The 14,818-nt window shown below is 40.4% G+C and overlaps 1 protein-coding gene across 2 annotated transcripts in view; it reads right to left on the reverse strand.

Annotated features, from left to right (window-relative positions):
• Window positions 1–12,505, reverse strand: part of SPOCK3 (SPARC (osteonectin), cwcv and kazal like domains proteoglycan 3) — a 168,617-nt gene extending 156,112 nt beyond the window's left edge. The window contains exons 1-2 of one of the 2 annotated variants that reach the window (XM_056490547.1): window positions 12,408–12,489; window positions 12,100–12,276 (exon numbers count right to left, since the gene is read on the reverse strand). In XM_056490547.1, the coding sequence (XP_056346522.1) occupies window positions 12,100–12,276 (177 nt within the window). In that variant the 5' untranslated portion in view covers window positions 12,408–12,489. Of the gene's footprint in view, window positions 1–12,099; window positions 12,277–12,407 lie in introns of both variants that reach the window. The other variant, XM_056490546.1, reaches the window with a different exon arrangement.
• Between the last annotated feature and the right edge of the window lie 2,313 nt (window positions 12,506–14,818).

The raw sequence follows: 14,818 nt of genomic DNA on the forward strand, positions 1-14,818 counted from the left end.
ACTGGTCCTTGCCTGGAGAGTCCAAGCAACACTAACACTTGAGATGTTTATGGGATTGACCAGGGACTTGAACCTGGCATAAAGGTTGAATAGAAAGGGATATTTATCACTGTGACCAGTGTCAAAGAAATATCCACATGGATAAAGCACTTGCTGCAAATCCCTACAGCTGACATAACAGCAATAAATTTTTGACTTCCATTTCATTCTATCCTCATTTATAACATTCTGGTCAATGTCATAAAAGGAAAGGGACATAAAATATTTTGATTTTCGTGAAAATATTTAAATATGAACAACCTATTGTGTTGCTTAGTCAAGGGAAATAAATAGCTTAGCAGATTTCTGAATAAAGATGAGGAAAAAATACAAATGTTATAAACATCAAATCATTGAGCAACTTCTTAAGAAAATAAATCTGAGACAAGCATAACAGAATTTCACTTAAGATGAGTGAAATAAGCAGCATATACCATAATATAAACAGAGATTAAATAGGGATTTCAAAAATTTTAGTTATAATTATACAATGGTGTATCTTACCCAAACCTGCTTTTGACTTGTTCTGCCTAAAGATTTGTACCTTACTTGGGACATCTAAGAATTAACAATGCCAGATGATCAATCTACTCTAGCACCAGATGAAAGAAACAACTACTGTATAAATCCATCCGAGTACTTTGTTTTGCCACCAATCCTGTGATTTCCCACAGAATTAAGCCATGCAACAGATGCTTTAATACCTCTGACAAAATAGGTTATTCAGCTTCAGTTTTTAACAATATTATCTATATAAATGGCCTTTCTGATACAGGAGAAAAGTCTTGCCTCAGAAATACTGCCTTCCTACACACTGTGCAGCTTTTTTAATGCTTGTCTGACTTTATTTACTTCTACTTCATACTTTCCACCCTCCAATTTACTTGACTTTCTGTACTGTTTTGCACAGAGCAACATGTGATTCAGCAAAAGGGGAAAGCAGAGTGTTCATACAACCTGCAATTCACTGTAGGAGCTGGGCATGTCAATGCAGCACAGAGGCACCTACCTACAAATCCATGAAGCAACACAGCAAATGAATCAGACACAGACTTTACTTACACAAAAAGAAATCCTTGAGGATGAATTAGCCAAAATTAAATACTTTGATTCAGGTCAGTGAAACTGAAAGATTGTTTGGACCTACACCTCACAAATAGCTGAAGAAGGGAGGAAGGCGGGAAGAGCTGCAGAATAAAAACTTATTCAGGAAAATAATGTCTTGAAAACAGAAATAAAATCCCCAGTCAAATATAGTAATTTAACAAAATAAAGAAACAATGTTTTCATTGTACTCCATAAGCTGCAACAAACTTGCAACAAAACACACAATCTTGGTATTTTATACTTTAGACCACTAGAGAGTTTTTTCTAACGAAAGAGAGGTACTGGATGGATGACTTAAATTGTTCTCCAGCTCAAGTTTGCTTTCTTTCCACCTTTCAAAGATGTAAAATACATGCAGAAGTCTGTTTTGTAGACTTAACGGTCAGATAATGATTTAAAATAAGCACACTGGCATAATTCCACCTCTCACAAACATCAGTGAACAAATCCTCAGTGACCTCAATTAGACAAGACTCCCTGCAAAGCAGGTTCAGATCCAGCCTATTACAGCATCATCCCAGAGAAACCCACAGTGAAGATTTGATAAAATGGAAAAAACAATTCTAAATCTTCAAGCAGAAATGCTTCACTTCCTGAAAAACTCCTTAAAAAATACACTATTTGAACAACTTCCTTTAACAATTCAGACATTATAGGGTTGAATGATTACAGGTCACTTTGAAATTATAATTAATTCAGCATGATGAAGGTTATTTTCTTCTTTTCCCTTCAATCAACCACTTCTCTTGATCAACACAGGACAAAAAATAATACATTACCATGTCTTTTTTTTATCCCTATGTTTGATTACTCTTGGCAGGTTTTTTGGTCTAATGAGCAAGCTGTTTGGCTACAGCCACCTAAGTTAAAACAACAGAAAAACTCATTTGTCAAATTTGAAAATACATCTACTTCATTTTCAAGCTTAAATTTGCTTTATTGCAGTATAAATGAATGATGCACATTGACATATTTTAACTCAGTTTTATAAATACTGTGAAGAATTTTACAGCTCTAGAAATTTTAGCTTCAACTAGTACTTTTCCCAGTAATTAAAGAAACATCTTTCTGATATAACTAAGCAAGAATAGGATCTGTGTATGTGGGAATTAAGCATGTACAAATTACTAACCTTTATCTGCGTTAGAATAAAAAACATAGATATCTGTAGAAGCAGCAACACTAAACAGATATTACTAACCAGATGAATTTTTTACTATTAATAGTGTTTGACAGCAATTTACAATATTTAGGGAAAAGATTTCCTAATGTTTATGGTGTTGAATAGTCCAACGACACTCAAACTTGGCCGGAAAGCCACAATCCAGTTGTAAAAAAATTCAAGATCCCCTTACTTTCCATCTAAAGGAGTACCTGTTTGGCAAGAAAGATCTTTTTAAAACCTTAACTATGTTAGATGCCATCAAATTTTACCACCATATAAGATAAGCACTGGTAGAATCAAACATCAGCTTTGCTTCACAGAATAACTTCCATATTTTCTTTAAGTACTATTCTTATAACTTCTCCCACCTTTCTTGGAGAAGCTGGAGTTTTCTTGACAATCTCTACACGTTTGTAGCAATACTTGCCTTGTTCTTATGTGATATTTATAGGAATGTAAAAAAAAATGTAGCTCTTCAATATGTAAAAAAATACGTAGTCAGTGAGCTAAAACCATCGCATATAACTGCCTCACAAATCTGAGACATGAACTCAGAATTATTATTTCACTCTGCAGACCACAAACGTTGTTAAACCCATGTCACCTTCAGTATATATCCAAAAATGATCTGCAATCAATGGGATATCAAATGGTAAGATAAAACTGCAGACATGGTGAGGCTGGACCTATAAAATACTTCTAATATTCTGTGAGGCATTTTGTTCCTCAGAATGAGGGATAGATAACATAAAATCACTTTACATTTATTGATCTGAGGTACCAGTCAGCAGAAGCATGTGTATGCCCTCATGCACAAGTGGCCTCATTCACTTATTATTAATTAAAAAAAAAAACCAAAAACAAAACACTCAACTTTGCAAAGACAGAAGGGTATGGTAGCTTTTGTCAAAAACAAGTTCTACCACTGTGTAGAACCCAGTTTATAAACCCACAATCAGTCTAGAAAAGAACACTGAAATGTTTTGAGGTTTTATATGTCTATATTATTCACTCAGTACAAACCTACACAGTTAATTCTACTTCTGCATATCCCTCCCTCTCCATCTTAATGAGACTACACCCGCAGATCTCAGAGAGAAATCTCATGATTCATAATCATGTTACACTTAACTTGGCTAACACATTACTAACAGTAACTACAAGGCAGTTTTGGGCATATATCCCTGAATGCTTTGAGAGGATATTTACTTTTGAGGAGCCAATGAATATTAGTGGATATCACAGGTGGAATCAATTGTCTCTTTTTCTAATATGAGTTTTTTTTCTTAATGGTATAAAGAAATTCTGTCCACTCATGCCCCAAGTACCAGAGTTCATCAAAACAGGACCTTGTAACTGCCTACCAAGAAGTCCTCCCTAAAGTTAAATATATGCACATGTATAAAAATTTGAACAGTTTAGCAGTTTAGGAGAGAAATGCTAGACTGAGTAAGATTTAGAAAAATGCACTTAGTGGGCTTTAATACCATTCACATATGAAATATTGTGCTCTAATACAGTGAGCAATCTGCCAGCCCTTTGCTGGCTTTGTAAAGTAGGAGCTCTTCACATTCATGTTTTTTGTTCCTGGATGCTGGAAACAAGACTGCTTACCTATTTCTTAATATGCTTAAAGACTTGAATACTAGATTAAGACAACATACATACATACAGTATATATCCTGGTGATTATCTTAATGAAAATTCTGAAGCCAGTCTCTAATTTCCATAAGAATTTGAATTGGCTTGCATTTCAACATCAACTGTGATTTTTCATATAAAAGCAATTGGCTTTTATTGACAATACACACAAGAAAATTCTATGAAGATAGCAGAACAGAAATCTTTTTAAACAGCAAATTAGAATAAGAAAAATCAAGCACTCATTCCAGTCATTTCATATTTGGGCCAAAGAAGGAAATACCTCCAGATCAGACCAATGTGAATTTAAATTGTATTCTCCCTTATTCATCTGCAAAATAGCATAAATCTAGATCATCTGGGAATATTGCAGCTAATTACTTCCCTCACACTGCAGGCCTTAGAGAGCAAACCTTAATCTGTGCCGGTAGCACACAAAGATTCCTGAAACCTGAAATGCTTTTGCCAAAATAAAATTTTTGGGTGTAATATAATCTGTCAAGATATAAATAAATAAGCCACTATACACAGGCAAGCATGTTGCCAAATCCAACTACTGGCCCTAAACTTTATGAACACAAAGAACTTGACATAGACTTTTTAAATCAGACCAAAGTGGTTAACTTTGTTGCAAAAGGCTGGAAGGCCACTTTCTTCAATGGATTCTTGTCACTGCTCCTTTACCTACCAAACAATTGTTTTTACTTCCAAGAATCACTGCTTGAGTTTTCTCCTAAAATGATGTTCCAGTCACCAACACAAGCCCTGCCAAATTCTCAAACATATATGCATCATTAAATATAGATCCCCACACTCTTCACATTAATAGCTTCCCTCTGCTTTAATGAATGGCTGGTGAAACACAGATCATTTTTCATAAGCAATAAGAAGTAAGCTCTGTACTTCTTGCTGCTATGCTAGAAAGATTTAACAATTAGAATGAACTTCATCATCAAGATCAGGCTCAAAAATGTCAAAGGAGTTTGTTTTCAGTTGCATGTAGGCCCCAGTGCAAGTGCACTACATAAAATTGTTTGATGACTTGCAGACTTTTTTAGAGAGATACTGGACAAGATGCAAACTGACAGTCTCTTCTGAATCAATGATTATGTATCACATGAAAAAATAAAAAATTAGTTCATAAGAATTTTCTGCAGCAAAATGTCAAGCACTGGATAGTCTGTAAAAATAATTACATTAACAATTACAATATTAGGATAATACTTTCTGGATGTGGTAAAATACCAAAAAGTTTGCATTATTTCCATTCAATAAACCCATTCTCTTATTCTGTTCTGTTAAAGCAGCCACTTGCAAAGATAGTAACAGAACACTGAAATCACATCTTCATCATAATGTGAATGCTTTGTCATGGGTTATAATTTCATTCTATCTCTCCTTGTGTCCAAGATTGCCACCTTAAACTTCATCACCTTTTTTAGGCACATCATTAATTCCTACATAATTTTCCCTACTGTCATCCATCAGTGTGAAATAGGAAAGTAGAAGAGAAAAACCATTAAAAAAAAAATCTAACATAACTAAAGATTGTTCAAATTAGGTAAGAACGCCCAGTGAAGTGATCACTGATAAAACGAGCCACTAACTTTTCTCTTTCAGAAATCAAATTTCAAGAAATATGAAAATTACAAAAACTTTTAATACAATCTCCTATGCTGATATTTACTAGCATTGCCTCCATAGTATTTGTTTCTAAAGCAAACAGGGAAGATTTTTAGCATTAAGCATAGTGGGACTTACAGATGCAGAAAAAGAAATGCTCTATGGTTACTAGGACATTAAAATACGTCAAGTTAAGACAAACAGGATAATAGAAAAACAAGCAATAGAAGAAACACCCTTCCAAAATCAATATCAAAAATTTTAAAAAGGTCTACATTAGAAACATCAACATGAAACAAAACTACAGCTATTTTACTAAAGTATTTTTTCAATACTGATAGAAAAGTGATACAAATACCTTGGTTAGAATAAAAGCTTCCTTATGCTTGAATGCATGGGAGTTGCTCTAAAGTTTGGTTCCAAAAAGAGTAACCAGCTACTGATAGATTTTCTTGTTTCCTTCAGCACATCTTGCGGGGAAGAGAGGGGGTGCAGGGGGCAAGGCAGACACACCAGGAGTCATGACAACATGGACACGACACAGAAACACACAACTGCTTCAACTCAGTCGAAGGAGTCACACTCAGAAACTGGCCAACACTTGCAAGCATACTAATCCAAGCTATTATTTCTCTTTTCAGCAGATAGTTACATCAAATGCTTCAATTATCACGAATTAATAGAAGCAGAGGAGATAGGAAGAAAGGATTAATGGTGTCAGTCTAAAAATATTCTAATTCTGCTCAATCCACTGCTTTTTACATTCTGCCACCCCTTGCAAAACCTCTTAGGCATCTTTCCCTCCTGATTGTAAAGCCAAGATAGTCTATACGGTTTCTGTTACTGTTACCATCTATTTGTGTATTACAAAGCTATTTATACTACACTATAATAAGCACAGATGGCTAGAGTCAATCCCAATAAGATTTAATGGAAAGACAAGAGAAGACTGGGTATCCATAGCCACTAAATAACCTACACCATATAAAATAAAGATTATTCTTCAGAGAAAGGAGATAAAGATAAGATGAAACAATGTTATCAGCTTTACTTTAGATTATGAGGGCAATCTAAGGAAAAGCACATTACCATTTACTTAACTTCTAAACATTAGCTATATAAAGAGCTTCCAAGTTAATGCCTTCCAAGAGACATTCAAGAGTTCAGTGTTAACAATACTTTGAGATTAGTAGACTCTGCCTTTTCAGAGAAAAAAAAGTATTTGGCACTAGAAACAGGCAGCAAAAACAGAGCATAGGAGAAATAGTCATGTGAAAGAAAAAAGGAATCTATTCTTGAGAATGAATTAAAAGCAAATATAAAAATTAGAAGCCTTTGTCTATAATACAGAAGACAGAAAAAACTAAGATTTACATTACTCTTTTCTGTTATAATTTGTTACATTCAATCTAGAAGCTATGAACAATTCAACAGCTTCTTAAATTTCCTTAATTAATTAAAATTAATACAAATTTCTAACACTTCCCCATATTTTACAGTTTTAAAAAGAGCAGTCAAGTCCTCATTAGTTTAATTTCAAAGGCAGTAATTACAGGTGAAAGTACAAAATACTTATTCTTTCTGTCCGACCTCCTAGGCTTCAAAAATCCTTCTCCTTCACCATATTAATAAAACTCAAATCATACAAAATAAGTCATGGAAAAAAGTGACTGAAACTACTCTAGAAGTGCCTGTAAGTTTCAGCTAACAGCCAAAGAAAAGATTCAAAGCCCTATTTGCAAAAGCAACTTTACATTATTATAAGACCTTGGTTTAACTGAGGCTTAAGGCAACATAAAGAAGCAGCTCATCTTTCATGTTTTGCTATTCCATTTTCTCCTGATGTCATGAGCATGACATATGATGTTGGAGAAGAGCTGCCATACCCAATAATAAGGCTCCTTTCCCTGAACCATAAGCTGATTCAGGGAAACCTAAGTGCTGCACTATCCAACCCTAAATACTGACTTCCTCTAAAGCACATTTAGGATCCTCCATAAACAAGGAGGGCTTCTTGTTCATTGCAAAAACCTTGTTGAACAGAAGTCCTCCTCTTCCTCCAGTAAAGTTACTGGTACTCCACTCTGGAAGCATGAAAACCTTCCAAATATTTAGATGGTAATCCCACAGTGAACTGCAAAGAACTTGTAATGAATCCCTTTTAAAAGGGCCTTTGGCTTGCTCAGTTGTACAAAGATGTAGCTGTGATCCACACAGAGATGTTCTGCTCAAAACAGTAATGCACAGCTGGCATGGAGCTTAACTGAGGGGCAGTATTTGTTTTTGAGAAGCCTTAAAACTCCAAAACAGACAAGGGAATAATTAATGCTGGCGATTACTGAATTGGTATGGAGACCTAATATTCAATTTATCTCCTTTCCAAACACAGAGGTTTAGTTTTCACTAACATTGAAAAAACATACTCTAAATACTGCCAAAAGACTCCTCTGGGAAGCCAACACAAGCTGCTCAAACTTGCCACATCTTGCAGAAGGCCATACATTTAATGGTCAATCTGAGAACACCTCACAGCAAAGCAGAGTAAAAAGGAGCGCACTGCCAGTGCAGACTTCCTCTTCATAGTTGATTGGTTTTATGGTCTGTTCAATATCCTTCTAGCTTCTTTACCCTTGATAACTGTATTAACATGGTGGGATGATAGTTAACACTGTAGTATGATGCAGCTGGTTACAATGATCAACCAATCCTATTATTTCATAGCAATACCATGACACAGTTGAGTTGTGAAGTTCATTCATCAACTTAAATTTGAAAATATCACAACCACTTAAATTTTGACCTCTGAAAAAAGTATGTACAAGCAAGTTAGAACCCAAAATCTCTCTTCCAGCAGCAAGTAAAATTTACCATATAAAATGCAGTCTTTTTAATGAACACAAATGCACAATACACTTTAAAAATATTGATTACTAAAATTAGTTACTCTACAGAATCTTGCTTCATTGTATTTTAAAGAAATTAAAATTTTGGAAAAGAAAGTCTGAAAGATTTTCAGATAGTGTAACAGCAGACAACCATGGTTCTACGCAATTTTTTCCAATTGACTATAAAAATGATATAAAAAGACAAAATTATTTTAAGTTACAAAGCCATTGTGTTTTGCTCTAGGATTAAAAACACCACCACTATTTGGAAAGTAATCAGAAAAAGTAATTCCTATATTCTGATACTCTCTTTTTCTCCATAGATTTACAGCATTAGGAGTAATGAAGGCTTGCTAGATCAGATTTAGGATGTTCAAAGTAGGAGAGTATAAATATAATGCCATTTCTCAATCACATTTTTCAAAAATAATAATCTTTATTTCAGACAAGCATATTTATTTATCAAATGTTTAGTGCTATCATCATAGACAAAACCATTACCACGAAGCATTATCAATATAACAAAATATGAATGCAGAAGATACCCCTAACAGCATCTACTGAAAAGCCTCAGCTCCCAAGCCTGAAATAAACAGAGGATACATTCCCATGGGCTAGAACCTCCCAGCATCGTGGCACCACTGGCTGCTGAAGCAGCCATAACTAGGTAACTTGGAAAACCTTAACAAACACATCAACCCTGAGACTTATTTTAGTGACAGATGTGAATAGTTGCAGCTACTCAGCAACTGGACTCCAGCAGCACTAAGACAGGGCTGAAAACTCTTCCTGCCATACATCTTTAGGCAAAAAATAAACCTACCCTGGTATAGAACCCAAAACGTCTGACCTGCACACTCAACTTAAGGGACTTGATATTTGACATATCCCATCCCCCCCATCTTTAAGATGGAAAGTCTCCTATTTAAAAAGAGGACCATTCTCAACTTCTGCACAAGAAAAATAAGTGTGAAGGTAGGTAACCTCAAACACACATCTAGTTTCCCACTGTTGCACGTTAAGGCACAGTTCTTTCCTAGATCTACTGCATTATTTTCAACAGATTTGTCAGAATGATCAAGACCTTTCAAAAGAATTGAAGAGTCAGTTCCAGTTCTGCCTGTATAAAGCACTGAAAAGATCTTAGCCAATAATCTCAAATTAGTAAAAATTACTGACAAAACTGACATTTTAGAGGATCTTAAGAGAGGCATTTTTGGGGGCTGGCTCGGTTTTTGGTTTTTTTTTTTTAAATAAAGTATCATATCCTGGTTTATCAGGTTCTGTAAGGCGTCCCTTTCTGAATGACTGTGTTCTTTCTCACTGTGATCTAAAACTATTAAGAAACTGAGCCAATGAGCCAGAAGTCAGGGTCATTATCTTTCACATTAATCAGTCCTGTCAGTTAAGTCTTAAGCTAAGCCTTTAAATACTTCTTTTCACACCAGAATTCCATCTCACCCCTACATCTGTAGGGTATTTAAGCCTGCAAAAAGTATCCTACTCTGACCAGAGAATTAAATCACAAACATAGGCCTTGCATACCTTGATTTTAACTCTGCAAGACAGCTACCCCTACATATGTTTCAAATGCTGTTGTTTTGTTACTTAAAAGGAGGCCATATCTGAATCACAGATCACATTGCTAATCACAATTTCAAAACCAACAAATTACAGTCACACAAGTAAATTTACTAATCATATAAAAATGCAGGATGGTAAAACTTCTCCACCATGTTATATTTAAGTATGATAATTGCTAAGTTTTCTTACAAGGATTAACACGATTTTAGGGGGTTCTTACAGTTAAACTACCTGTGCTTTAAAAGGAGAGCCTTGTAAAATTAAATAAATATTCCAGACCAGGTACCAATCAATAGCACACAAGCATTCTGCACAAGAAATAAAAGCATACTCTTCACAGAAGCACCAGCCTTATAAAACTTACACAGTGTAAAAACAAGCCAGCATATTTGCAAATTGCCTCAGAAGAATCAGTATGCAGTACTTCCTCAAAGCAGTCACTCTTAAAAGCCCTGGGGACACCTACTTGTCACAGAATAAATTATCTGGCTAATATCCAATATTACAGTACATGTCAGTGGGCACCCAGGAGACAGGCATTAGAGAGCACTTAGCTTCCTCAGCCTTGCAGGTTAGTCCTTACATAAATGACTTTGCCCAATTACAAAGCATAACTGATGAACGTATTTTGGAGTTTTCTAGCAGCAGCCCTTAATCCTAGAACATTTCCATAGCACCAGATTTTCACTTGTTTTTCTTTCCAAATTCAGAGGTCCCAATGCACAGCATACTGAACAGGTATTTTTCACATGAGCTCTTTCTTTTAAGATATTCAAGGCAAACAAAAACATCTGACTACTGATTGGAAATGCTCCCGAATGCCAGAATTATGCTGTTTAATAAAAACTATTGGGAAAATAAGTTCTCCCACAACTCTAGTAGTTCTTTCCTAGTTGCTTAAGATAAATAGCCAAGTTTGAATCCCACATGCAACACAGACATAAAGCTAGAAAATACGTGCATCACAACACACAGCACGCCTCAGAAAAATAAGAGACTTCTTGGACACATTTACTTCAGTTTGCAACAGCAAACCGCAGTCACCAGCAGGCTGTAGAACAAGAAGAAACCTGTTGCCCCTGAAGTTGCAAACCAAATCAATGCTTTACACCAAATCAAAGAAATCCAGTAGGTTAAACAGTAAAGAAACAGAAAATCATTTTGCACGTTTGGAAATTGGATTTTTAAAAGTGACGCCAAGGGATGCAGGATACTGGATGACCAAATAAAATCTTTTCCACTGAGAGAACTGTGAACGGCTTTTGAAAATGGGTTGTGTTTCACCCAACTCGCAGCAAACACAGCCCGAACTAGGCGCACAGGCGAAGCACGCTGAGGACAGAGCCACCTTACAGCGGCAGGTTTCGTAACTGATGAGATTCGGGTCAGGCTGGGGCTGCTGCTCCCGGGCTGCGAGCACGGCGCTCCGGACCCCGCGCACCGCCGCGCTGGAGCCCCGCACCGCCCCGCAGCCCGGCCGTGAGCGCTGCCCTCCTCCCCCGCCCTCCCTGCCCGCACTCCTGACCGGGCACGGCGAGACGCGGCGGTGCCGCCCGCCGCCGCTGCCAGGTGCCCGGGCACGGAGGGAGGAGGGGGCTCTGTCCCGGGCGGAGCGGCGGCGGGGCGAGCCCCTGCCCGGCCCGGCCTTGCGCCCCCACAGCATCCCTCAGGCAGCGGGGCGGGAAACGGGAGGAGGGCGGACAAACGCGGCGCTCGCCCTCCTGCGCCTGGCGCCCCGCAGGATGGGAAGCGGCTCCCGCGGCCCGGCCCGCCGGGCTCGGAAGGTGCGGGCCGGGCTCCCAAGGTGCGGGCCGGGCGGTCCTGGCCACTCGCGGCGGCAGCGCACCGGGAGATGCCCGGCGGGACCCCCATGCTCCTGGCCGAGGCGCCGCAGGCAATTAATTAATAATTACAATTCGGGCAGAAGGGGGGGAAAGTTGAGGCTGTACCCCAGTCCCCGCTCGCCAAGTGATGCCCTACACCCTGCAGGAACAGAACCAGCGGGAGCGGGCTGGGCGCGGCTGCCGGCTGGCAGGGTCGAAGGGCTGAACTTACGTCTCGGAATTTGTTCCACTGCCCGACCTCCTTGTCGTACTGGGAGACGGTCGTGAGCCATTGTTTATCGTCCAGAAAATTGCCGCTGTCCGGTCTGCCCCCGGCCGCCGCCGCCGCCGCCGGGCTGCACCAGGCTGCCGCACACACGCACACCAAGGCTGCCGCTGCCGCGAGCATCTGGGCGAGAGGAGACACGGGCAGGGGGGTTACCCACAGCGGAGCCGAGCCCGGCCGGGGGCTGCCGGCGGGGCACGGGACAGCCGCCCGCGGCGGGGGAAAGGGGAAGGGGAGGCAGCCCGGCCCGTCACCTTGCTGCGAGCCCCGCACCCGCGCTCCTCGCCGCGGCCGGAAAGGCGGCCCCGCGCCCGCTCGCTCCCCGCACGCGCCGCCGTCTGCGGCCGCCCGTCCGTCCGCCCCGCTCCCGCGCCGCGCGCGCCGCCCGCCCCTCGCCCCGCCCCGCCCCCGCCCCGCCCCCGCCCCGCGCGCCGCACCGGGAGAGGCGCGCGCGCCCTCCGCTCCCGCCCGGAGCCGGGAGCACCGGGAGCGCCGGCACGGCCCCGGCACAGCCCCGGCACAACACCGGCACAACACCGGCACAACACCGGCACAACACCGGCACAGCCCCGCAAGCCGCCGCCTCCTCCAGGCGGGCGAGGATGCCGCTGGAACTTCGCCACGGCTGCGTTGGCGCCTCGCAGCCCGGGTCAGATCGGCGGAAAGCCCTAGGCGGACACGGTCCTTCAGAACCCACAGTCATGCCAAGAAGTTCCCGCGCCTTCGGGACAAGGAGAGACGCGAGCTCGCGGGTCGCCCCTGGGTGCTGATGGACGCACCTTGTGATGCCGCCTGCCCGCGTTATCCCTTTTGTAAGGACCGGGCACTCTTCCCTCTCTTTCTGGCTGTTGTCTTTTAAACAGTAACAGTGTGTTAACTCAAAGTCTTCAATGACATTTGGTCGCTTTCCCGAATTAGTTAATTTAAAATTCAGCAAGGTGCAGAAATAGTTCAATTACCTTTCCAGCGTAGCTGCCTCCATATTTCAGTTCTATGTGCCATCCTGTTGACCTAATTAACCTAATTTTTAATGTTAGCTTTACTCCCTAGAGTAACACTCCGCTTATTAGCTGCGTGTTGCCGGGTTTCGGTGGAGGGAGCGGGGCAGGGACTGCGGGGTGGCCTCTCTGGGAAGAGGTGTAGGACTCTCCCGATCTGGGAACAGCTGGCTCTAAACAGCTGCTCAGCCGAGACATCGCGGCCACAGCTAAGCCCTTCGGCAAAGCCGGCGGTGCCTCTGTGAAAGCACAGCCAAGAAAGGGCAGAAAACGCTGTGTGAGAGAGGAAATGGAACAGAAACGGTGAGAAACAACAGGGAGCTCCGGGGACAGAGAGATGAGAAGGTGCCCTCCATGGCAGAGACTGCAGACCCTGGAACACTTATGCCAGAGAAAAGGGATGTACCCAAAGAAACCGTGGCAAGCCCAGACCATGGCTCATTTTCCTGAAGAACTCCAGCCGATGGAAAAGCCATGCCAGAGCACAGGAAAAGTGTGAGAAGCAACGAACAGTGAAGAGAAATTGTTACATGCTGACTGTGCCCTCAGTTTTCCCTATGCTGGTCAGGGAGACAAGAGTCTGGAATGAAGTTGAGCCTTAGAAGGGAGAACAGATGTTTTAACTCATGCCTTCTTTACAACTACTCAAACTAGTTACTGCATTTTTATTTTAATTGGCAATAAATCTTCTCCCAGTCAAATTTGTTTTGTCTGCAACAGTAATCGGTAAACAGTACTCCTGATTTTATCTTAACCCGTGATCGTGCTCTCTCACTCCAGTTCTTCCTACACTTGTCCTGCTGGGAGAGGGGCTGTGAGCTGGGTGAACGCTTGGCTGTTAGCCAAGACTAACCCACCACGAGGTAGCCACGTATGTCAAGTACCCAACACTCTCAGTGTAGCTGCTGAAAGTATTTTCTGTGGTAAAATATGAGTTACTTTCAGACTTGAAACTATGGTCAAGTCCATCAAGAGATTCTCTGATGGCATAAAAATGCCACTTTATGCAAAAAGAGAAGTGATTATGAGATTGCCACTGATTTTAGCAAGTTTTGATTTTGGTCATAAACTGTAACTACAAACAGATAGAAAAGTATTAATTAAATCAAATAACCTACATCATACAGTACATAATACATGCCATTTTGTTCCTAAACTCATATCACTAAAATCAATGAAAATCCTGTCACCCGTATGACAGAGAGGATGATTGCCAGATTAGGATTTATGTGCCTGACTCTAAAAATGCTACCTATCCAGAATGATACTATATTCTGTAATAAATGAATCATAAAATTCAAAGCAAAGGGATAGAGGGACTGCACAGAGGCAAAATAAGAATCAATAAAACAGTAATGTTATTCTCAGGGTGGGTTATAGAGTCAGTGCTTCGTAGAATCTTTCTCTGACAAACCAGTTTGTATTTGTCAGTCTTAATGTTAATTTCCTACAAATTGCTTTGCCCTTTGGCAAAGAAGAAATTTCTCTGTAGAGCTAATGTGTTGGGGTTTTGGGTTGTTTTTTTTTTTTTAAGAATTACTTACTTGAACTTTTTTTAACAGCACGCCAATTCCTGTATTTGTGTTTTTACTTTCTCAGCATCAAAGGTGATCTATCTTTGTTTTGGTTTGCTTCATCTGTGTTTGACAATTTCATCCAGATAATAT

The sequence above is a fragment of the Oenanthe melanoleuca genome, chromosome 4 (assembly GCF_029582105.1).
Source record: "Oenanthe melanoleuca isolate GR-GAL-2019-014 chromosome 4, OMel1.0, whole genome shotgun sequence".
Lineage (NCBI taxonomy): Eukaryota > Metazoa > Chordata > Aves > Passeriformes > Muscicapidae > Oenanthe > Oenanthe melanoleuca.